The following is a 24,970-nucleotide window of genomic DNA, read 5'->3' on the forward strand; positions in this document are numbered from 1 at the left end:
CCAAGCCAGCCAGACTCCCTGTGTGCAGGGCTCTGCTTTCACCCCAGAGCTGCTGTTGCACTGCTGGCCCTGAAGCTCTCTTACAAAGGGAGACTTTGCAGAGTGGCTGTCTCTTCCTCCCAGCACAGAAAATGGCTTGTTTTTCAGGTGCCAGCACAAACTCCTGAAAACCCTCCCCTCCCACGAGGCTTGGAGGGATTCAGGTGCTCCCTGGACGTAGCGCACACTCCCCTGGAAGGCAAGAGGGAATCTGTCTCACTTGCCCATTGTCAGTGTGGCCAGCAGGGCTGGAGCTCCCAGTGCCACTGGGGGCCCTCAGCATTGGCCACAGAGGGGCCTCCCCTCCCTCCAGGCCCAGCACAAAGTGCTGCTGAAGCAGCTGCTTGTTGGAGAGGCCGTGCAGGACACGTTGTGGGGCTGCCCAAGGACGCTGTGCAGCGCCTGTGGAGGGCACTGCTCCCCCTGGAACTCCTCAGGTGGTCCATAGGAAATTTTTGCCGGAGCTTTTGCTGTAGCACCTTGAGAAAGCAGCATTTAAATCAGAGAGAGAGGGGAAGAGCCTCAGGAGTCAGATGAGCTGGGCTGGACTCCTTCCCTCAGCTGCAAGAGCTTTCACTCTGAGTCTTCTCCTTCTCTAAAAGCAGGAAGTTTTTAAACTTTTTCAAGGCAAGTTGTGCATCAGAGAGAATTTCTACTGCCAGGAGACATCCCAGTTCCCTTTCATGTAATGTACTAATTAATGCATTGACCTGTGAGCATGGGAGAAGATTTTCCCCATGGTCCCTGCCCTGGTCAGTGGCATGGATGCAGGATGAGGTGAGGGTGATTCTGGCAGTGTTTGGAGAATAGGCCCCTCCAGGTCCAGCTGCACTTTGCTCCAAGATGCTCTTCTGCATCCATTTCCATGCTCAACACCTCAATCTCTCCTGTCTTCCATCCAGGCTTTCAGTATCCTGCCACTCTCAGGTGTGCTGCAGCCAGGACAGAGCCAGCAGGTCTCCTCCACCTTCTCTGGCCACCTCAGCAGCACCTCCAATGTCACGGAGCTGTGCCACGTGGAGGGAGGCCCCACCTGTGAGGTGCTGGTGACCGGGGAGGCCTCAGGTGTCAGCTCCTCCCTGAGCCCCCGGGAGATCAGCTGTGGCTCTCAGGCACCTCTCAGGGACAGGTGAGTGAGCCTTGCATGGGTTACTGCTCTGCCATGGGTTCTTGTCCCTGCAGGGCTTCCCTGCTCCAAGGACTCTGAGCTCAGAGGTGCTGCATAGCAAAGGCCAGAAGCAGCACAGGGATGGCCACTCTGAGCTCCCTGGCTCCCAAGAGAGGAAGGACCTTCTTCTGTTGAGACAGAACATCATCTGCTCTATAGGAGTGCTGAGCCCTCCTGGCTTAGCTGCTGCCTGCAGGGAGCTGGGCTCTGGGCTTGCCTTGGCACTGCCTCTGGAGGTGTCTTGAAGTCCATGGTGTTGAGTGGCATCTTCTTCATCATCTCCCTTCTTCACCAAAGCAGTGGGATTGTGGGATGGGCAGGCATGGGGCACAGACCAAACCTTGCTTTGGGTCCTGCTCCTGCCCCAGATGAAGTCCTTGCAATGCTGATCTGCCAGGTTCTCCTTGTGGTGGGACAGCACCCAGAAAAGCTCATGTCCTTGAGGCTCCCCTTCAGCTGCAGCAGTAGGCAAGCACAGGAGAAGCTCAGCTCCAGCAAGGCAGCCCAGCTCAGGACACACAGGCCAAGTGTGGAGCTGGGAGGGGAGGCTGCTCAAAGCAAGCCTGTGCATCAGGACTTCTTCAGGCCAGGCTGAAGTTGGTTTCATGGGGAGGAGATGGATGAGGCTGCATCCAATGGTTTCCACGGCAGCCAGCCCTGGTTTGCTTGGTCACAGCTGGGTTCCAGCAGGAAATCTGGCTGCCAAGAGCCTGTCTGGCAGGAGAGGAGTTCCTGCAGCCTTTGCTTTCTGACTGACAGGATTGTTCTCATTAAGGAGCAGGCTAGGAGTCCTTAAAACCAAAGATGAGGGACAGAGACTCTCTAACTAATTGAAGTCAGACAGTGGTGTGTTTATTAACACCGGCGGGCGGCACCAGAGCCGTCCCTAAAAGGCGTGACCGCGCTGCCCAAGGTTCTTTGCCCTCTCTTTATTTCCCAAGATCTTACATACAATACATCTGCACAGCCCCAGCACCTCCCATCCCCGCTCTGTATTCAAATGAGGTCATTGGTCCTTCACACCTGTGCAGTTCTTCTCTTGAATTGGGTCGGTGGTCTCAAATTGGGTCCGTGGTCTTAAGGGATGAAGTCAGGAATGTCTTCATCAGGTCTCTGTGACCCTCTGGCATGATCCAAGGTCCCCTGCTTAGTGACTGATTCACAGCAAGCCCAGGTGCTAACCATTGTTCTACTGGTTTCAATTTGTTCTTCTAACAGTTCACTTACTCCCCTTCCTTCTAGAAAGAAGCTCCTAATGGTAAACAATGGAACAATCAGCTCCAGCTTAAGCATCTCATAATCATTAACCTATGGTCTGCCTATCTACCTTACATCCTGATCCATGGGAATTGCTTCTAACCCTCAGCTGAAATCTTAACCCTTTGAAATCATGCTTCAGCTGTGCCCAGGGAGAAGGGGCTGAATGAGCTGAGTAAGAATGGTAGGAGAGAGAAGCAGATGTGAGCAATCTGTGCTCTGCTCTAACCTGGGAAGCCCAGAGACAAAGGGCGTTTTCAGCACCAGCACAGAGAGCTGGTGGATCAGCCTTTGGCACTGGGCTGGAGGGCTCTGGCTGAGCCTTAAGAGGGAGCTTGCACACTCAAGAGCTGATGATGGCAAAGCTCAGGTTTGGCTGGTCCTGGAGGTCCCCTTCCACCAGTGCCCTCACTTGGGATGTTCCCAGCCTCTGTGGGTTGAGGAGAATTCACGGAAATGGCCTCAGGGTGAAGGAGTGAAGTGCAGGGCCAGCCAGGACTGGTGAGCCCAAGTTTCTGGTGGGACTCTCAGCCATGTTTTCTGTTTTGTCTGCAGAAGGGAACTGAAGCAGCCCGCTCAAAAGCTTCAGGAGGAGGCCAAAACCTTAGAGGAAGAAAAGAGGCAGAAGGAGGAAGAGAGGTGGAAGAAGGGAAAGAAGGGAGTTTGTGTGGGGAAGCAGCCTCCAAAAGCAGAGAAGGGGAAAAGCAAACCACCAGAGATGAAGGAAACCAAAATCCCAAAAAAAGAAACAAAATCCCCTGAGAAGAAGGAAAAGAAAGGCCCAGAGAAGAAAGAAACCAACGCCCCAGAGAAGAAGGTCACCAAAGCCCCACAGAAGGGGAAAGCCAAAGTCCAAAAGAAGGGGGGGAACTGAAATCCCAGAAAAACCACATGGGATGGAGAAGGACTCCTAATTTTTTTATTCACACAACTAATTATACTCAGTTTATTAGACATCTTGTTTAATTTTAGCTAGTTAACAAATTTCTTAGCAGTTTTTCTATTATTGTTTAATAAATAGATTTTAGTTGTGCATCAAATCTCTCTACTGTATTGTTTTTCTGTTCTCTTCACTGATTCTCATGGCACAAATCCCTTGTTCTTGCAGGTGCATTTGTTTCTCACCCTCAGAATAGATTGTTCACAAAGTCTCATTCTCAAAATCGCTTCACATGAGAACTTGTAACTGCTTAGCTGCACTCAGAGGAGATGACAGGCCAGCTGTTAATAGAGCAGAGCAAGGCCTGATTTCATAGGGCCTTTCTTTTATCATTATTCTACCTGTCTATGGCATCTCCCCCTTTTTGTTCATTTAAAAAAGGCTCCTGTGTTCTGATGTTGAAACTGCTCACTCTTGTGAGGGTATTATCTCATCAAGGTTATCACTGGTTATCGATTAGATATGGGATAAGGTAGATAAAGAGCAATTACAATCAACAAAACTTACCAAATTCTATCAAGTCATTGACACAGGGTTTTGCAGCATGAGAAAACAGAAGAATAATGTCCAATGTCTCTTGGGGAAATGGAAAGAAATGACCATTGTTTCCAATTAGTTGAGAAGGGTGAGAAAGTCCATTAGCTGGAAATGTTGATCTTTGCCATCCCTGAATGTCCTCCTGGGAGCTGGAACAGGGAATAACTGGAGAAGGTCAGTAGGAGCACTGTACCATGAGGGTGCCATGAGGCTTTTGTTGGCAAAGTGCCTCTGTCAGTTTCCAGACCCAGCCATGTCTTGGCAGTCCTCCTCCTGCTCCTGCTCTGGCCACAGAGGCTGCAAGGTGATGAGGTTATTTCTCTTTGCCCTGGGCCTCATTTTTTCAGAGCTGATCAGTGTCTGATGGAATGAACAGGTGACAGCTTTGAGCTGCTGATGATAAAACACAGGCACATCTTCTCCTGAAGGTAATGAATCAAGTGGGCTTCACTGTGGTGCACTCAGTTGGGATTTAGATATGGTGAGCTTTTTTTCCAAATTTCTCATGTAAATACTGCATCATTCAGAATGATTAGTTGTCCAAATTTCTCATGTACATTTTGCATTATCTGAACGTTCTTAAGGTGTTATTTCCTCTTCTTTTTGGTTTTTTAAGAATGAGATGCATGTCTTTTGTTATGAGTGTGAAGCAACATCATAGTAAATTAATACATGCAGTGGACAAGAAACTTACAGCAATTAGAAATAATTTGGACACAACAATCAGGAATATTTCAAATAGCAGACAAAACTAACAGCATAGGTGGAATTAGGTAAATAGCAATCTCTGAAATAATGTACCATCATCCCAGAGTCTGCAAACAGCTGACAAACCTCCATTCAGGGGGGACTTGGATCATTATTTCCAGACAATAATTCCCAAGCTCCCTTTAAAAATAGTTCAACAGTCATGTCTAGAGGGTCAGATTGCCATGTCCAAGCAACTCAAATCTAGTTTTGATGCAGAAAACATCTGGCTCTGTGGGCAAATTCCTGTCCAGGCAGAGCTGAGGCCTGGCCACCACCCAAGCTCTAAGTGGGAGAGAATTCCCTAAAGGTAATTTAAAACAAGGCTCTTGAGAATGGCACTTAGGAGTGAAGGTCTGGGGGTGACAGACTAATGAACCATCCAATAGCTGTCTCCTCCAAAATTCCCCCAGCACAGAGATGCTTTAAACCCAGCAAACTGTTGGAGTGGTTCTGTAATAATAATTGGGGCTGCATCTGATTCCTTGGAGGAGATGTCACAACGCCATCAGTTTAGAGGAGGCTTCCCACAGAGCTGAGAGATCATTTCTTGGAACTCTGAAAAATCCTTGAAAATGCTGAGACAGCCCTGGGTCAAACCATGGAGGATTTTGGTGGGATTTGGGGCAGATTGTTTGGTGTATCCAGAGTGACTTTGGGCAGATTTGGGGCCTGCTTGGGGCAGGTTTGGGGCAGGTTTGTTGCTGATGTTGGGGTTTTTCTCCCGTTTGCCCAGCTGTGGGCAAAGCCCTGAAGCACATCCTGTTCCTGCCCCAGCTCCTGAGGAGCCCAAGGAGCTGATGCTCTCCATGCTCTGCCCCCAGGGAGATCTGTTTGGTGGGTATTCTGGTGCTATTTGGGATTTATTTTGGGTTTTTTGGTGGGGATTTTTCTTGGGGTATTCCAGCGTGATCTGGGATTTATTTTGGGATATTTTTTGTGATTTATTTTGGGATTTTTTGGGATTTTTCCGGCATTATTTGGGATTTTTTGGGGGTTTTTTTAGGGATTTTTTTTTGGGTGTTCTGGCACATTTTGGGATTTAGTTTGGGATTTCTTTTGGGATTTTTTTGGGTTGTTCCAGATTTTTTTGGGATTTGTTTTGGCATTTTTTGATTGATTTTTTTTTGGCGGTGTTCTGGCACTTTCTGGGATTTATTTTGGGATTTTTTTGGGGATTTTTTCTGAGGTGTTCCAGCATTATTTGAAAATCCCAAATAATGGGATTTTTATTTTGGGAATTCTTTGGGGCTGTTCCTGCGCTTTTTGGCATGTTCTGGGGATGGCGGCAGCTGCGGGGGAGGCACCGGGGGGTCCCAAATCCTTTGGGGTTCCTGGCTGGGCTCGGCTCTGGGGTTACTTGAAATGAAGTTTCGGGGTGGATCAAGGAGCGGTAGAATTTTTTCCCACGTCTCAAGGCAATAGGAATAATTAATTAAAGAATTAATTAACATGTAATCAAACTGTAGATACTCCTAGGACAGGAAATCTATGCCGATAATTTTTTTTTGTATCATTTTCCCTTTCTCTCTGTGTTGTTTTTCACCCTTTTCCCTCTTTTTCTTTCCACCCATGTTTCAATAAATTTATTTTTTAGGATTCCTAAAAATTGCAAGTTTGGATCCTCCCCTCCGGTTTTGGTTTTGTTTTTTGGTTTTTTTTTTTGTTCTGTTGTTGTTTATTTTTAATTTGTATTTTATTCTGAGTTGGGCTGTGTTATTATTCCCAATACCTTTAAAATATAATGGGTGTTTTAATAAATTTTATATTTATTTTTTGCACTCAACACCAGGCTCGGCTGCAATTCCTGAGGGATTGGGGTTTTGGGATGGGAGTTTTTGGGGTTGGGGGGGTCTGGGAGTGGGAATTTGGGACAGGATTGGGGTTTTTGTGGTTGGGGTTTTTGGAGTTGGGATTTTTAGGATTGGGGGTTTGGTAGTGGGAATTGGGGGCAGGATTGGGGTTTTGGGATTGGGATTTTTGGGGTATTTGGGATTGGGGTTTGTGGGGTTTTTGGGGTTGGGGATTTTGGGGTTGGGGTTTTTAGGATTGGGGGTCTGGTAGTGGGAATTTGAGGCAGGATTGGGGTTTTGGGATTGGGATTTTTGGGGTTTTTGGGATAGGGGTTTGTGGGGTTTTTGGGGTTGGGGTTTTTTGGACTGGGGGGTCTGGATGGAGTTCTGGGCATGGGAATTGGGGGTCCTTTGGGGGGGAGATCAGGATGAGGGCCCATCTATGAGATGAGGGGGGGGGGATGGGATCATTTTGGGATCCTTTTGGGGGTCGGGATGGGACCCTGGATATGGGAATGGAGTGGGGGGAGGATGGAACTTTTGTGGGGTCAGGAGGGGAACCTTTATGGGGGCAGGAGGGGACCCTTGGTGGGGACCCTTTGGGGGGCGTCGGGGGGGCGGGGCCTCTCCTGGTCCTCCGAACCACCAGGGGGCGCTCGTGGGGCGCAGCGCTGGCCCCGCCCCTTTTGTCACCGGCGCGCTCTGATTGGCTGAGCCGGAGGTGACCCCGGCGCGCCCCCGGGATGGCGGCGGCGGGGCTGAGCCGGGGCCCGGTGAGTGTCCGTCAGTCCCCTGTCCCTCTGTCCTTGTCCCCGTCTCCCTCCCCCTGCTCGTGCTGCCCTCCCGGCCCGTTTCCCCCTGTGTCCCCCCGGTGCCGGTAACCGCGGCCCGCGCTCCCTCCTGGTGTCCGTCCCCGGGCCCCGTTCCCCACCGTCTCCCGGTGTTCCCCCGTTCCTTGTACCGCTCCCGGTGCTGCCGCTCCTCACAATGTCCCCCCGGCACAGGTAACCCCCCCGCCCCTCCGCAGGCCCCGTTCCCACCGCCCGATCCTCCGGTGATGGCAGCTCCCGTTCCCACCCCTCCTTCTCCCGGTTCGCCCGCATCTCCCGGGGTTCCGCAGCTTCTTGTGCCCCTCTCCGGTGCGGGCAGCTTCTATTTCACTTTCCCCTCCCCTCCGCTCCCGGGGCTGTTTTTAGGGGTCCCCCCGGGGCTCTCAGGACCGTTTCCCCCCAGCTGTTCCTGCGCTGCCGCTCCTGGCGGGGAGTCGCGCCTGGCGCGGCTGCTGCGGGAGAAATTCCCGCGGGCTTCGGCCATCAAGGTGGTGGGCATCTCAGGTAGGGACCCGCTCCTGCTGGGCCTAAACCCGCTCTTGGTTACCCCAAACCCAGTTTTTTTTAAACCCAGTCAGTCTCCATCCCCCCCAGGCTGCGGGGACCCCCAGACAGGGCAGGAGTGTGAGGGTGCTCAAGCCTTGACTTGAACTGACTTTAATTGATTTTAATTGACGTTAATTGGTGTTAATTGTCCCGGGTTCCCAGGAGGCTGCGGTGACATGTATGAGATCCACATGGAGTCGGAGTTGTTCCGGGAGAAGCGCCCGGTGCAGCAGCACAGGATGGTGACCCAGGTGTGGGGAAGGGGGAGAGGGAATGGGAGAGAACAGGGGAGAGAGGATGGAGAGAGGGAAAGGGAACAGCTGGAATTGGGGAGAGGGAATGGGGAGAGGGGATGGGAAAGAGGGAACGGGGGAGAGGGAATGGGAGAGGGAGCAGAGGAGACGGAATGGGGGTGAGGGAATGGGAGAGAGGGGCTGAGGGTGCAGCAGCCCTGGCTGTGGGGCTGTGGCTGCCGGCTGAGGCTGCTCCAAGGCCAGAGCCGGCCCTGAACCGCGCTTGCCCCGCAGACGCTGAGCGAGGAGATCACGCACATGCCCGGCCTGCGCATCTTCACCTCGGCCCCCAAGGGCTGAGCCTGCCCCGAGCTCCAGGAGGGGCCCAGGGCTGCACTCCTGGGCGTGAACCCCACCCCGTGCTGTGTGCTCAGTCCTGGGGATGGTTGTTGTTATTATTATTATTAGCCTTGGAGCCCAAAAGGGCCCTTGAAGGAGGGTTTTGGAGCCCATGTTCTCAGAAGGGTCCTTGCAGAGGGCTTTATTCCCCAGCGGGAAGGGCTGAGGGGAGTGGAGAGACCTGAGGGAAAGGACTGAGGGGAGCATACAGGGCTGAGGGAACGGGAAGGAATAAGGGAGAGGACTGAGGGAGCGGGGAGGGCTGAGGGGAGCAGGAGATTGAGGGAACGGGGAGGGCTGAGGGGAGCAGGAGATTGAGGGAACGGACTGAGGGAGCAGGGAGGGCTGAGGGGAGCAGGAGATTGAGGGAGCGGGGAGGGCTGAGGGGAGCGCGGCCAGGCCGAGCCGGGCTGCTCTGAGGGAGCCCCACCCGCGCCGCCAAGTCTCGCGAGAGCTGCGGGAAATGGCGGGAATTTTGTGAAGGGGGCGTGGCCCTGTATTGGGCGTTGCTGCACTGCCATGCCCACTCGGGGGCGGGGCAAGAAATGAGCGCGGGAACCCCAAAAGTGGGAGTGGGACCCCAAAAAAATGAGCCCAGGCAGACCAGAAGTGGGGCTGAGACCCCCAGGGACCCCTCCCCATGGGCCTGGGACCCCCAAAAGTGGGGCTGGCTTAGGGTTAACCCCGACCTCAAACCCAGCCCCAACTGCAGCCCCTTCCTAAACCCACAGCCCTAAACCAAACCCCACCTTTAAGCCTGACCTTACATTCAGCCCCCAATTTTTATTATTATTAGCCATTAAACAAAATCCATAATAAATGTCACATTTTTATATAAGGAATAGTAATTAACATAAATAGTATATATCATGTATATAAAGTTAATATAAATTATAAATACTATAAAAATAATAAATGATATAATAAATTGTAATAAATAATCAGTCCACGCCTGGTTTGTGCTGTCAGATTTTACTGAATTTTATTTATTTCAGAGCCTGGGGGCACTCGAGAGGTCTCCATCCATGTCACACTGGGGGCACTGAGAGGGACTGGGGGAGGCCTGTGCCTCTAAATCCACAGAACAATTAAATAATTAAATAATTAATCACTTGGAAAGCCCCTGGGTGTGACAAGGATGGAATCTCTGGCTGCCCTGTGCTCCCAAGCCCAGGGGTTTGGGATTTGTTTGCATTTTTATCTCAAGTGCTACTTGGGAGAGCAAATAGCAGCTAAATAAGTAGCTAAAGTATCAGCCAAACTAACAGTCAGCCAGATAAACAGCCAAATAATCAATCAGCCAAAATATAAATCAAATTATCAGCCAAATTACGAGCTGTTAGAATTCATTTCTGCCCATTTTTCTTTGCCTGGTGCCCCCAGACGCTCCAGGTCCATCCCCTCTGCCTCTGGGGGGTCAGAGGGGGCCCGGGGGGTTCCCCTCCCTAAATTCACTTTTCATTTCTGTCCCCTCCCTTAAGTAGGGGGGGGTCCAATGGTCCCCCAGTTCAGGGGTGGGGACCCCCAGCAGCCCCCAGGTGTGACAAGGATGGGCACAGCCCCGGGGTGGGGGCTGGGGCTTTGTGATTTGTTCGTGTTTTCACCTCAAGTGACTCCTTGGGGGCGTCAATATCAGCCAAAACTTCCCACAACTTGTAAAATTTGATTTTTGTAAAATTGGATTTTTTTTTCCATGCGTTGTAAAATTGATTTTTGTAAATTCTAGTTTGGTTTTTTTTTTCCCCATCTGTTGTAAAATTTGATTTCTGTAAATTCTGGTTTCCATTGCCCAGAGCCTGGGGGATGCTCAGGGGCTCTCTCTGGGCCCAGGGCTGCCTGGAGGGGCTCTGGGGATGCTGCCCTGCCCCTCTCACCCCGCAGGATGCTCGGGGGGGTCTCCACCCTTCTCACCCTTGAAGGACACCGGGGGGGGGGGGGTCTCCATCCTCCCGCCATTTACAGGGGGTGGGGGTCTCTGGCTGTCTTTTTTGGGGTCTCCATTTCTACATTTAGGGGCACTGGGGGTCTCAGCCCTCCTCACCTCCCTCAGGTGGGACAGGCTTGTCTCTGGCTCCGGTCTCAGTCCTCTCCCGTTGAGGAGAGCCCGGTGGGCTTGGTCCTCCCCCATGATGGAGGGCCCGGTGGTCCTGGTTCTCCTCTGTTAAGGAAGGGCCCGGTTGGTCTCGGTTGTCCCCCGTTTAGGAGGGCCTGGTTCGGGGTTCAGCTCCACCCCGGTCCCGTGCGGGGATGAACGGGGGGGTCAGATCATCTCCGTCCTTCCCCATTACCGGGAGGGGCTGGCTCGTCTCAGTTTGTGTTTAATTTAATGGGGGGGGGAAGGGGGGTGGGGGTCTCCGCAGCCCCGCTGCTCCCCAGTTCCCGGGACTGTCTGTGCCCACTGTGGAGATAAGAGGGAGTCAGGTTATATCCAGCCGCTTCCCGTTACCGGGAGGGGGCTGGATCCTCTCCGTTCGTGCTTACCGTGATGTGATGTGGGCGGGGGGTGGTCTCTGGAGCGGAGTGTCCGGTAGGGTCCCCGCACCCTTATCGCTCCTCCGCTGTTGGGGGGTGGGGTGGGTGTCAGATCATTTCCGTCCTCCTTCCCTTACCGGGAGGGAGTCGGATCCTCTCCGCTCGTGTTTACCGTAATGTGTGCGGAGGTGGTCTCTGGAGCGGAGTGCCCGGTGGGGTCTCCGGACCCTTGCTGCTCCTCCGCTGTGGGGGGCCGGGACCGTCTTCACCTGAGCAGGGGGGTGAGTCAGATCATCTCCGTCCTCCTTCCCGTTACTGGGAGGGGGCGGATCGGCTCCGTTCGTGCTCACCGTAATGTGCGTGGGGGCGGTCTGTGGACCAGTGTTCATCGCTGTGGTTCCCCGACGTCCAACGCCGTGATCCTCCGGTGTTCGGCCGCCCCAGTGTCCACCGCTGCGATCCTCTGGTGTCCGGCCACTCCGGTCCGGGGGCTCTGGCCGTTCCAGTGTCCACCGCTGGGATCATCCAGGCTCTGGCCACTGCAGTGTCCACCGCTGGGATCCTCCGCTGTCCGGCTGCCCTGCTCCGGGGGTCTTCGCTCGCTCCGGGGGTCTCCGCCCACTCCGGTCCGCCGCCGATCCTGATCCCGAACTCAGCCCCCTGCTCCCGCCACCCGCTTTATATACCCAGCCTGAGCCACGCCCCTGCACAGGACAGCCAATGGGAATTGAGAAAACAGCATGGGGGCGGAGCAACCAACAGTCCACATTGTGAGCAAACAGAGGGGAGGCGTGACCAAAATGCAGATGAGCGATCTGATTGGTCAAGAGGCGGAGGGTTCCAAAGGGGCGTGGCCCAGGGGCAGGGGTGAGGGCGGGGTGGGGGCGGGGCCACGCTAAATTCGGGATTTTGGGAGCATTTCCTGCTTGTTAATAAAAGATATTGGTATTTTTTCGCTTTCAGATCTTCATTTCTTCCCGATGGAAAGTGGAATTATTGGAAACTGGAATTGGTTTATTGGAAATTGGGATAACCGGAATCCTAAAGGAGGATTCCAGGACATTAAATTCAATTTTTAAATTTCTCTGACACCCGAATGAGGACAGATTCCATTAATTCCATAAAATTCCAATAAATTCTTTACTTCTTTTTTCTACATGTTGCGTCCCTGCTTGTTAATAAAAGACTGTTATTTTTTCACTTTCATCTCTTCATTTCTTTCCAGTGGAAATTGGAATTGGGAAATTGGGATTATTGGAAGTTGGAATTGGATCCTTGGAAATGGGGATTATTGGAATCCTAGCGGAGGGTAACTCACGCCATTACGTCCAATTTTCATTTCAATTTTCTCTGACACCAGGACGAGGACAGACTCCATAAATTCCATGACGTCACAGCACCAGGAATGACGAAACCGAGGCTCTATTGTGACACGGCAGGCGTTCCACACCTGGTGGCACCCAGGGCAGAGTCGTGACAACGGAACCTCATGGGACTGAGGGGTCCCAGCCCCATGGGAAGGGTCTCTGGGGGTCCCAGCCCCATTTTGGGGGAGCTTGGGTTTATGAGGAGGAGTCTCTGGGGGTCCCTCTCCCATTTCTGGTGGTCCCAGGCCCACAGGGAGGGGTCTTTGGGGGTCCCAGCCCCATTTCTGGGGTGCCCAGGTTTATGGGGAGGGGTCTATGAGTGTCCCATGCCCACAGGGAGGGGTCTCTGGGGATCCCAAGCCCATTTTTGGGGTGGTTGGGTTTATGGGGTGGGGGTCTTTGGTGGTTGCTACCCCATTTCTGGTGGTCCCAGGCCCACGGGGAGGGGTCTCTGAGGGTCCCAGCCCCACCCTTGGGGGTCCAAGCCCCACTTCTGGGGGCGCTGTGTGATTTGTGCGAGTGGCGAGTGATGCATGGAGCTATCAAAGAACAGCCACAGCACGTAATGTGATTTTTGCCAATTTTATTTTGTCCCTTACCTTTGGCAGGCCGGGGTGGTGGCCAGACCCCTCCGGTTTGGGGGGCCCGGCGTGGTCCCTCGGTGCCCCGGGTTGTCAGTCCTTACCTTTGCTGAGCCGGGGTTGCTGTCTGACCCCCCCCAGTTTGGGGGGGCTGCCGCGTTCTCCATCCCCTTACCTTGGGCAGGCCGGGGCGGTGGCCGAGCCCCCGATCTGGGAGCCCGGCGTGGTCCCTCGGTGCCCCGGCGGTTCTCGGCCCTTACCTTTGCTGAGCCGGGGGTGGTGCCGCTGCTGGTGCCGCTCCCGTTCGGAGGGGCTGGTACCGAGAAGGCGGCAGTGAGAAGAGGCGCAAGGACGGCGAGAACGGCGCATCGGTGGATCCCCGTCCCTCCCAGCCTCCCCCCAACGACCACCCCGTGCTGGGGCTCCGGCTGGCAACGCCGAGGGTCCAGCCAGTGCCAAAGCTCCAGGGCTGCTGGTTCTGCGGGCTCGGCTGGTGCTGCGGCTCTGGTGTTGGCAGCTCCGCTCTCCTCTGCCTCCTCTGCTTCCTCTGCTCCGCTGCCTCCGCTGGACCTGAACTGATCGCACAGCACCTGCTCCTGCTTTATATAGGCAGGTTTAGCTCCGCCCCCTTGCCCGCAGCCAATGGGAGCAGAGTGCAAACAATGGGGGGCGGGGAATAGAGCAGGACAGAGCAATGTGATTGGCTAAGAGGGTCCCGGGAGGGGCGGGGCCTGGGTGCACTGGGCCTGGTCACCAGGAGCCTTCACATTGCCTTGGGGCAGGGCCAGGCCAGGGCATCTCGGCCCTCCTGGCCCCGGGGGATGCTCCGGCTGGTGCCCTCCTTCCCCAGGGTCCGGCGCGGAGTGGGCATGGCTGCCAGTGTCCGTTGTCGTTGTCCTGGGGGATGATCCGGCCAGTGTCTGTCCCTCCTCCTTCCCTGAGCTGGGCCCCACGGTCAGGGCACCCGGCTGGCTCTCTCCTTCCACATCCCACCGTGATCCAGGACCAGGCACAGAGGAGCCCGTGCTGCTCCCACCTCCCTCGCAGCCACACTCCCCAGGGGTGTCCCCGTCCTGCCCAGGGGACTGGGGCTGGCACTCGGGTGGGGGCTGATGCCGCCGTTGGGATTAAGGCAGGAATTGGGGCTGAGTTTGGGAGCTGGAGCTGAACCTAGGCTGGAGTTAGGGCTGAATTTGGGATCAGGGCTGGGGTTAGAGCGTCCATGCCCTCCCCGAGCCACCAGAGACAGGGACGATGCTTTGGTGCTGCTTGGACACGGCTTTGTTCAGGAGGGAACATCCATGGGCAGCTCCCCCAGCGTTCCGGATGGGACAATCCCCTCCTGGCTGCAGAACGCACCGAGGACATCCAGAGCAGCTCGGGAGGGGGGTTCAGAGCCAGGAAATCGGGGAGCCGGGCAGCTCCTCCTCAGCGCTCCGTCAGGGGAGGCTTCGTGCCCGGCTGCTCCTTGGCCGGCAGGAGCTGGCGTGGGTCAGCCACCTTCACCTTGAGGGTGCCCTGCAGGGGGACACGGGGCAGTCAGGGCATGTTCAGGGGTGCCAGCGGGGTATTTGTGGGGCAGTGCTGACCGGGAAGAAGGAATGGAGCAGCAGGAGCAGCAGGAGTGCCGCCAGCCCCAGGCCGAGCCACAGCAGGTAGCGCCAGCAGACGCCGTGGCAGACAAGGCTCAGTGGAGATGTCAGCCACAGGAACGAGGACTTGGGGTGCCTGCGGGGACACCGGGCTCAGCCACCGCCTGTCCCCGGCCCACCAGCCCCTCCTGGCTCGCCCCGGGCTCACCTGGGCTCAGGCAGGGTCGGGTGCTTTTTGGGCTCCTCCTGGCCCTTCCCCACCGGCCGCTCCTTGGCCTCCTGCGCCGACAGCAGCTCCAGGCTGAGCTCCAGCTTCCCCTGCGGGGCGGTTGGATCTGTCCCTGCTGTCCCCCAGCCCCGTGTGGGTGTCCCCAATCCGTTCCCAACCTACCAAGAGCCGCTGGCCACCGTCCTTGTGCACGGTGCAGGGCCACCAGCCCCGCGCCCTCCTTCTGCGGAACAGGTTCAGGGGCGAGCGCTGCTGCGCCAGGGCACGGCACCAGCACCGGGAGAGCCAGGCCAGGGGGAGCCAGAGCCAGGAGAAGCGGGCCAGGGAGAGCCAGGCCCGGGAAAGCTGGGCCCAGAAGAACCGGGGCAGGGAGAGCCAGGCCCAGGAGAACCAGGGCAGGTCCTGCAGTGTGGCCCGGCACAGGCGGGCGCTGCAGGCCGGGTGGGGCAGCTGCGTCAGCTCCAGCTCCAGGATCCCTGCAGGACAGGGCAGGGGACAGCTCTGTCACTGGGGGGAGCTCCTTGTCACCTGGGGGAGCTCCTTATCACCAATGGGTGCTTCCTGTCCCCACTGGCTGTCCCCTGTCCCCTGCGGTGTCCCCCCGGTGGTGACACGGGCTCTCACCCAGCAGATCGTCCACCTTGAACTTGTCATTGTCCCACACCTGCAGGATGAGCTTGGGCAGCACCTTCAGCAGCATCTCGTCCAAACTCCACACGTGCTCCTGCCTGAGGACACGGCAAGGTCGCACGTGTCCCTGGGCTGTGTCCCCACTCTGTCCCCTCTCTGGCTGTCTCTGACCTTGCGGCGGATGGCGCAGAGCTTCTCGGCCGCCAGGAACTCGAAGGGGAACACGAAGCGCCCGTTGAAGGCACCGCGGCCGTTCAGGGAGCGATAGTGGATGTCAGTGTGCTGCTGCTGCTCGGAGAGCCCATCCAGCCACCTGCAGGGACACCGCTGTCACCTCTGTGCCACCCCCCAGGGGACACTGCTGTCACCACTGTGCCCACATGGATGGGGACACCCTGGGGTGACAGGGACCCTGGGGATGGCTGATAGGGACCCTCTGGTGACAAAGGACCTGCAAGGGGTTCTGGAGTGAGCAGGACAGAAGCTGGGGGGTGACAGGGGACACGATGGGGACACACCCGGACACGTAGATGTCACTCATGCGCTGGCCCAGCAGGTTGATCTCCCCAGGATCCATGTCCCGCACGTTCCACACCACGCAGCGCAGCTCGTACCTCAGGAGGGGACAGGGACGGGTCACCTTCCACCCGGGGTGGCCCTGTCCCCACGGGGGGTGGCCCTGTCCCCACAGGGGTGTCCTGTCCCTCACTCACCCCTTCGCCTTGTGGGGGTCGATGTTCACAGGGGGCCCAGGGGGGCCAAGGCTGGTGGGGAAAATGTCCACCCACATCTGCACCTTGCCCTGGGGACAGCAGGACAGGGTGGCACCAGCCCCATGTCCCCAGGTGTCCCCCAGTGTCCCCTCTCTGTCCCCACGGCCCCAGGCTCCTCATCACTGCGGGGTTCCTTTGTCCCCCCAGCACCTGTCCTTGTCACCCCCTGGCCCCATCACCCACTCCTGGGGTCCCTGGCATCCACCCCAGCGTCGCTGTCCCTGCGATGTTCCCATCCCCACGTTCTCTGTCACCCCAATGTCCCCATCACCCCTCCCCGCCAGGTGTCGCTGTCACCCCCAGCCCGGTGTCTCTGTCCCCGGCGTCGCTGTCACCTGCTCCAGGCCGGGCTGGGCGCGGCTCTGCAGCCCGCGGGTCTCCAAGTGCTCCGGGACGAGCTCGCACAGGTTCAGCACGTGCAGGGCCAGGCGCTCCCGGGGGGCCCGGCGTGTCGCGGCGGGGGGTGGCCCCGCTCTGTGACACCGACCCACCTGTCACCCACCCGACAGCCACCTCACAGACCCCCCCCCAACACCCCCAAATTACCCCAGACACCCCAGACCCACCCAGATACCCCAAAACCCCCCCCCCGATCCCTGGAAAACACCCCAGACCCCCCCCAAACCCCCCCAAACCCCCACCAGACCCACCCCACATGCTCCCAAACCCCACCAGATCCCCCCAAAACCCCCCACACCCCCCCAAGCTCCCCCAGTCCCTCCCCTCACCCAAGTGGCGCAGCTCGAAGCGCTGCCCGCTCAGGCTCAGGGCGGTGCCCCCGCGGCTGAAGCGGGGCCCGGGCAGCCCCCGGGTGCCCGCCAGGAGCTCCAGGGCCCGGCTGGGGCACAGCTGGTCCCGCCAGCACGCGGGGCCCGTGCTGGGGACAGGGCAGTGGCACCTCTGCTGGGAGTTACCCCTGTGCCCGCCCCTGGCCCTCTGTGCCATCTTCCTGTGCCCCCCAAACCCTCCTGCGCCCTCCAAACCTTCCTGTGCCCCCCATCCTGCCCCTCCTCGTGTCCCAATTCCCCCTCTGTGCCCGCTCCGTGCCATCCTCCTGTGCCCACCATGTCCCCTCCTGGCCCCCCTCCCAGCCCCCCGTGTCCCCTCCCTGTCCCTCAGGACAGGGAATGGTTCAGCTGGTGGCACAGGGAGTGGGACAGGTAAGGACACAGGGACATGGCAGGACAGGGAGTGGGACAGGTGGTGGCACAGGGAATGGCACAGGGATCTGGTGGCACAACAGCACTGGGAATGGTGACCTGGTGAGCGCCCCCAGTGCCCCCTGGAGGTGACAGTGACACGGGCCACCCGCCCCGGGGGTGACAGTGCCGCACCTGCCAAAGACGGGCTCCAGGGTGTTGGGCACGTACTGGTCCCGCTGTCCCAGCGTCTTCTTGCCCAGCGCCACCCGCACGTAGCGATCGCTCTGGGGCACGGAGGGGACACCGCGGTGACACGGCTGCTCCGCCCCGCCCCGCCCGGCCCCGCGGGCGTCCCCGCTGTCCTCACCAGCCCGGTGACATCGCGGGGGGACAGGTCGAAGGCTCGCACGACGTAGACGCGCAGCAGGCACGGCTGCGGCTGGCGGGGCGGCAGGCGCTGGAAGCAGCGCGGCGCGGGGGCGGCTCCGCCCTCCTGGGGCACGGGGTAGATGCGGAACAGCCCCTGAGAGACCCTCGGTGCCCTCCGGGGGTCCCGCCCCGCGGCCACGGCGTCCCACGGGGAGGGGGGCTTCACCCACCTTGAAGCTGCCCACGGGCTCGGGGGCACGGCCGGGTTTGGAGAGGGGGAAGGTCTGGCAGAAATCCTGCAGCCCCTCGAACTCGGGCACCGCCTCCAGCTCGCAGCCGTAGATCTGCGGGGCAGGGCTGGCCTTGGATCAGACCCGGGGCTGCTCCCCACCGCGGGCCCGGCCCTTTCTTCATCCTTGTCACATTCCCTCCTCATCCTCATCCTTGTCCCCTCCCCACCTTCATCCCTATCCCTGTCCTCACCCACTCCCTTTATCCTCCCTGTCCCTGTCCCCAGCCCTGTCCTGTCCCTGTCTCTGTCCCCATCCCTGTCCCCAGCTGTCCCTGTCCCAGTGCAGATCCCAGGCTCTGGCTCACATTCAGTCTGTCCTCGTTGGTTCCCCACGGGAATTTGGGGTCCTTGTCCTCCATGGACGCATAGAATTTGCTCCACCAGTCCTCCTCCATGTCCTCATTCTGATGAAATTTCTGGCAAAAGACTAAGGAAAGAATCCTGTGCCTTGCCCCCAGCAGGCACTGATCCCCCGAGCCCCAGCAGAGAGCTGCAGCAGGGCTGGCATCAGCCCCGGGGCAGATGCAGGAGCACGTGCACTGATCTGGCTCTGGGGCTGCTGGGGCCTTGTCTTTCCTCCCCTCCCTCCAAAGTCTCACGTCCAGCCCATAAACATTGCTGGCCCAAGGCTTCTCCACCAGCCAGCAGTGATGTTCTCCCCAGTGGCAATGGGAACAGCTCAGCCCATCATTGCAGCAAGAGGTCCTTCATGAGCAGAACCTGAAGCAAGTTCATCAGCTGTCACTGCTGACATGAACAAAGCTCAGCTTGCCAGATGTTCTCTTTGTTTTTGTGTGTGATGCATTCATCACCAAAGTCCCCAGAAGACACTTTGAAGTGACAGATTGACCAGCAGCAAAGCACCAAGGCCAGGAACTTTTGTTTGCTCAGTGGGGCTGTAGAAGAGCACAAAGCCCAGCAGCTGCTGGGCAGAAGCACTTTTCCCCTGGGCTGTCCCTGAGCATCAAAGCACAGAGTCTTGTGTTTGTCAGGCAAGAGCTCTTTACCTGGTGACCAATGCTGATTGCTCCTGGTAAATCCAAAGTGTGCACAAACACAGCTGCATAATTATTTCCAGCACATTGCACAGAGTTTCTCTGCTGGGCCAAGCAAGCAGTTACCAGCCTGCATGACAACCCAGAGTCCCAGACTGCATTGCTGGTAAATACACAGAAACCTCCTGTTCTGTTTCCTTGATGTGCTCCTGCTGATGGTGCTTCATTGAGCTGGGATTGGACCCTTCAGACTGTAAATGGCATCCTCCTTTTGGGTCTTGTTTCCAGGTCACTGTATTGCTCTAATCTGCATTTTCACTCTTTCAGAATTTTAATTGCTCCTTTTCTTAGAGCAGCTCTCATTGAAATGCTAATGAAATGTGTCCTTTTTGGGCTAAATCAGGATGTTTTCAATGGAAAAGAAACCGAAGAACCACACAGCAAATTCAACAGTAACTATTCCTTGGTCTTCAAGAACTGCTCATTCAGCTCAAAACTGGGACACTTTCTTCTGTGCCCTGTGGTTTGCTCCGTTCCTTGTGCTTCCATCAGGCAGTGAGCTGAGCAAAGACTCCCCTTTGCTTTGTTCCAGGGGAAGAAATTATCCACACAAAGCTCCACGGAGAAGCTGTGGATGTCAACGTTGGGCTGAGCACAAGTTCCGTGGAGCTTGACAAGACTTTCATCACCATGTCAAGCCACAGAACTGTGTTCATTGAGAACAGGAGTAACATCACAGCCCACTTCCAGTGGAAGGCTTTTCCTAGTGAGGAAGAAGAGAATGAAGAGAAGAGGAGGTTGGTTTGAAAGATGCATTTCAGTGAGATCCATGGCCCAAGACTGAAGCTAATGTTTGGCCTCAGGGGGGTGTTGGTGCTTTTGAAGGGTTAAGGCCAAGCAAACCATCCCTGGCACTGGGGTGTGTGTCCCTGGCCTTCAGGAGCTCAGCACTCAGCATTCCAGTTCCATTGATACTCCAGCCAGGGATGGCATTTTGGGAAGGAAAGGTCGATTGTGATGACTGGATTTCCTCAGGTTCTCACTGGGCTCTTGTGTCTCTAATCTTCTTCCTACATGACCTGGCAACATCCCTAAACATTTCCTGAATTGCCAGCCCCTTTTTCCAAAGGTGATACACCCTCTTCTTTCCCTTAGTTCCTTCAAAAGCATGGTCCAGGAGAAGATGGCAAAGGTGCCAGAAGACCCCATGCTGTTCTCCCATGACATTTTTTCCATTGAGCCAATGGTTAGTGATAGCTGAGAACCTCATTTTCCTCCTCCTCCTCCTCTTCCACTTGCTCCTCCCAAGCACCCTGCCCCCGTCCCCCTTCCCCCGGCTGCAGTCACTGGGCAGATCCTCAGCTGGCCCCATGTGGTGGGAGGGAGGACATGGAGTTTCTGGAGTGGCTGCAGAGCTCCCTGCTCAAAGCATTTGTGCCCTGCAGGCTCAAGGCAGGGCTGGGAGCCTGACAAAGCCGAGCTCTGCTGCCAGGCTTGAGCTGCTCAAGGCACTGTGTGTGTGTCCCTGCAGTGTCACAGGGAGCAGTTATTGCAGGCAGGGGCTCCCCCAACACGTGGGGTTCAGCAGAGGCTGTTGGAGCACTGCCAGCTCACACACTGACCTGAAGCTTGCCACGGTTCCCTGGCAAAAGGAGGCCAAATTCAGCCCAAGGGTAATGCCAGAAATGCCAATCCCCTCCTGTAAGCATGCCTTGCACTATTTCTGAGTCTACCTTCCAGTGTCATCTGTGAGCCTGGACACCAGGGTGCAAGGCTGAAATGGGCCTTTGGAGTTCTCCTGCACACAGGGACACAAAACCTTTTCCTTTTCTGGTGATGCAAGCAAACTGCCACGTGCTCCCATCAAGCAGAGCCCTGATTCTGAGTGCTGGCATTGTGAGAGATGATGAGTACCTGGTGTGTGCACAGTGCAAAATCCCTTCTCATCTTGGAGTAAAGCCCAGAATAATCCCAACCTCTGCTTTCTTTCAAAACAGCTTAACTAATATTTGCATTTCAAGGAAGGGAATCATATTCTCTTCTTGGTCACTCCTATGGCCCATCTAAGGCCAAGAGCCACCAGTGCACAGGGGCAGTTGCATCCCACTGTGGCTGCCAGCAGCATGATGTGAGCAAGAGCTTGTGTCAGAGCAGCAGGAATCTTGTGGAGAGTGGGAGCTGATCAGCTGAGCATTGAGAGCTTCCAGCGCTGGGTTGAGCTGGGTTTGGAGGGTTTCCTTGGCTCCTTGGGTGGTTCACTCATCACTGATGCTCTAAACAAAGGCTTACAGGAGTGTGGTTGCAAACAAGCAGTGTGAAGTGTGCAGAGCAATGTTTTGCTGTCTCTCTCTGTTGTAGGAGGGAGAAATCGGGCCGAATTGTTCGGCTGAAATCAAGGTGACCTTCAAACCCCTGGAAGCACTGGAGTATGGAAGTGTGGCTTACTGCAGCATCTCAGGTGCAGCTCCTTTGCCCTGCTTCTCTGCCCCTCAGTGAAGCCATGGTGCAAGCCTGAGCCCACTGGGCTCCCATGGAACTGCTGGGAAGAGTCCCTGGTCAGCAGGGCAGTGCTGGCACATCCCCCCTGGCCCTGCAGCTTCCAGGGAGTCTCCCGTGCCAGGCCAGGGCTCAGAATGCTGGGTCTGCCTTACTGATCCCAGAACAGCCCAGGCAGTGCAGGGAGAGGTTTTTATGCCGTGGCTTTGCCAGCATTTCCTCAAAGGCCAGAGAGCTCCAGAGCAGAAGAGCTTTAGTGAACAATCACTGAGCCCCTCCAGGCCCCTGGCCTCCAGGATGGGTCCATTTGACATGGATCCATCATCAGGCGGTAGGAGCTGAGTTAGAAATGGGCTCCCTGAGCCTGGACCACCTCCCAGTGCCCAGACAGCAGCAGAGCAGACGTGGCTGAGCCCCACTGAGCCCAGGCTGTTTGTAGAAGGAGCAGCCTTGGCCAGCACCTGCTCCTCTCCCTGTGTGGCAGTTGTCACTTTGCAGCTCTCAGTCTGTGCCAATAGAACACAGTGCTGAGTGTCACAAGGGGAGGACTTGGGCAACAAAGTCCTGTGCTGCTGGGCCAGGGAGTTTGGTCATTGCCAAACTCTGTGTGAGCTTTGTATCTTCACTGAATGGATTTCAAAGCTGCTCTGGGTGCATGGGAAGGAAACCACAGAATCACAGTATGGTAAGGATGGAATGGACCCTAAAGATCATCTAGTCCCAAGGCCCCTGCCATGGGCAGGGACACCTCCCCGTCCTGGTTCTGGGCAAATCTGGGAGAGAACCCCCAAAGGGGCTCCTCTAGGAAATCGGATTCTATCGCCCCTCCCCCAACCGGTCCGGGAGAAAATACCTCCTTGGAGAAAAGTGGAAAAAACTGTTTATTAAACAAGAAAACCTAAACAATATTAAACAACAAAACCCCTTGCTGCTCCAAAAGAGATGACAAACCCAGAAAGTCCCCTCCCCAGATTCCAGTTCAGCTCACTCAGTCCCTTATCAGTCCCTCCAGCGCTGGAAATGCCGTGGCCCAAGCCCCAGCCTGGCCCACTGGTGCGAGCTGCTGGTGCTCTTATGGTTGTTCAGTCCAGAGCAGGTGTGAACAGGTCCAAAGAAAGGGAAAAATAAGGAAAAAAAAAAAAAAAAACCCACAGTCCTGGGAACATCTTTGCCTCAGCTAGCTAAACTAACTAAAAGCAAAAAAAAAAAAAGAGAGCCCTGTCCTGCCGTCTGTTCATCTGCAGGCAATGCAGTCCAGGAGCAGGAATGTGTAGGAGTGAGTTCAGTGTCTGAAAAACAAACTGCGCGCCTCCTCTCCCCCCCTCAATCCTTGGAGCAAGTCTTAAAGGTGCAAAACTTACTATTCAGCATAAACGGAACAAGATGATTGGGGATAAAAGTATCATACAGTCAACCTAGGACATGTCCCCTTGGTTCCCATGGGTCCCAAAGTGTCAGAAGAGTCTCCATTGTTCCATAAGGCCCCCAAAGTCACTGTGCTCCCCTTGGTTCCACAGGGCCCCACAGTGTAACAATGGACTCTTGGCTCCATGAGGTTCTTCAGTCACAATGGTCTCCTTGGAGCCACAGTGTCACCATGGTCCCTTTGTTCCATGAGGTTCTGCAGTAGAACACGGTCACCTTGGTTCCATGAGGTTCTGCTGTCACAATGGACCCATGGTTCCACAAGGCCTTGCTGTGTCACAATGGCCCCTTGGTTCCAAGAGGTTTCTCCGGGTCACAATGATCTCCTTGGATCCGCAGTTTCACCAGGGGCCATTGGTTCAGTGTGGCCCAGTGTGCCAAAATGGATTTTGTTTCCAGGGGGTTCTGCAGTGTCACAATGGACCCTTTGGTCCAGGAGTTGGCACAGTGTCACAGCTGACTCCTTGGTTCCGTGAGGCCCTGCCACCACCACATCTCCAAAACATCAGAATAAGACTCCTTAACACTAATTTGCTATTTAAGAGGGGATCATTTATTCAGGCCTGAGGTCTAGTGAGGGATAACTCCTAACCTTATGTGGACATGTAATTCTCCAGTGTGTTGCTTATATAGAGTTGCTAAATGTGTATTACAATTTACCCATTACCATAAAAGCCACCCCATTCCCAGATTTAGTCCTTCTTTTGTCTATCACTGCATTCTTTAGCCAGATGTCTTCTTCTTCTCTTCCAACCATCCTTCCTGGGAAAGCAGCCCCTGCATGCCTTGGTCCTGTGCTAAAAGTTCACAGACATGGTAAAAATTGAATTAACCCTTTTGGTATCAAGGCTGAGGCTTTGTGTGGGCAGGCAGAGGCAGGCAGGAGGCAGAGCTGTCAGCAAAGGAAGGGGCCAGCCAGGTGGGGCAGCCGGGGGATGAGCACAGCCTGCAGGGACAGAGGCCAGGGCAGGGACACCGTAGGACAGCCTGGGCTGCACAGGGCACAGGGATGGGCAGCAGCTGCAAGGCCCTGACAGAGCCAACTTGGGCAGCACTTTGGCCATGGCTGCTGGCCCTGGGCCTGAGGCCACGAGGGGACAAGTGACCTTTGCAGCCCTGGGGCCTCATTGCCTCCTTGTCCCTGCTCAGCAGCCTGGCAGGGGCTGCCCCATGGTCCTGCCCTTGGCATTGCCCATCCCCACATCCCAGTGCCCATCCTGGGAAGAGCCCTGAGCAAGGAGGGAGGGACAGGATCTGCCTTGCCAGGGGCTGGGGCTCAGGCCTTGGCCCTTTGCATTCCTGAAACACATCCCCACCATTTCCCTCATCCAGGCCCTGGCACTCAGAGCAGCTGAGGAATGGAGTCACATCCAGGGCTGTCCCCAGGGCTCAGGACTGGGGCCAGGTCAGTGAAATCTTTTTATTGCTGATCTGGATGAGGCCATTGAGGGCACCCTCAGTCAGTTCCCAGGTGAGCCCAAGCTGGGTGGGAGTGTGGCTGTGCTGGAGGGCAGGAAGCTCTGCAGAGGGATCAGGACAGGCTGGAGCCATGGGCCCAGGACAATGGGATGAGGTTCACCAGGGCCAAGGGCCGGGTCCTGCCTTGGGCTCACAACCACCCCAAATCCCTGACTGCCCTGCCCCTGATCCCCACAGCCTGCCCTGTTTCCTTCATCCCTGCATTGCCAGGGACTTTCTGGGACAAGGGAGCTCTGCTCTGGCTATGGAGGAAGGTCCAAGTGCCGCCACTGGAGTGGGAACCACAACTCATCAGGTTTGTGTCCTTTGGGGGTCAGGAACTGGTGAGACTCAGAGGCACAGAAAGTTTTTCTTCATGGCCAACAGACCATAGATGAACAGGTCACAATTTAATAACCATCATACTCTTCCCTGAGCCATGTGCAATATCCCAGCAGTGTCTGATGAGTCCAATACCCACAAAGTGATTGCTGAATTAAAATTAATTTGAGACAAACGTGGTTCTGAGATATATATAAACACAATTAAGTTCTTGTTTCAGGATGCTCGTCCTGGAGTGAGGGCAAAACAGCACAAACAATTCCTGATTTGCAAAGCTGTCAGTGGTGGATGGAGAAGGGAGGTCAGGCTCCTCCTGGT

At 56.0% G+C, this 24,970-nt stretch overlaps 1 protein-coding gene across 1 annotated transcript; it reads left to right on the top strand.

The window, feature by feature from the left end:
• The first annotated feature begins 7,192 nt into the window (after positions 1–7,192).
• On the top strand, positions 7,193–8,774 carry LOC132334834 (bolA-like protein 3). The gene is given in 5 exon segments (XM_059861017.1): positions 7,193–7,254; positions 7,715–7,737; positions 7,739–7,815; positions 8,020–8,108; positions 8,385–8,774. Coding segments are annotated over 5 exon segments (285 nt in total). The 5' UTR covers positions 7,193–7,224; the 3' UTR covers positions 8,451–8,774.
• Positions 8,775–24,970: the final 16,196 nt, after the last annotated feature.

The sequence above is a fragment of the Haemorhous mexicanus genome, chromosome 16, assembly GCF_027477595.1.
Source record: "Haemorhous mexicanus isolate bHaeMex1 chromosome 16, bHaeMex1.pri, whole genome shotgun sequence".
Taxonomy (NCBI): Eukaryota; Metazoa; Chordata; class Aves; order Passeriformes; family Fringillidae; genus Haemorhous; species Haemorhous mexicanus.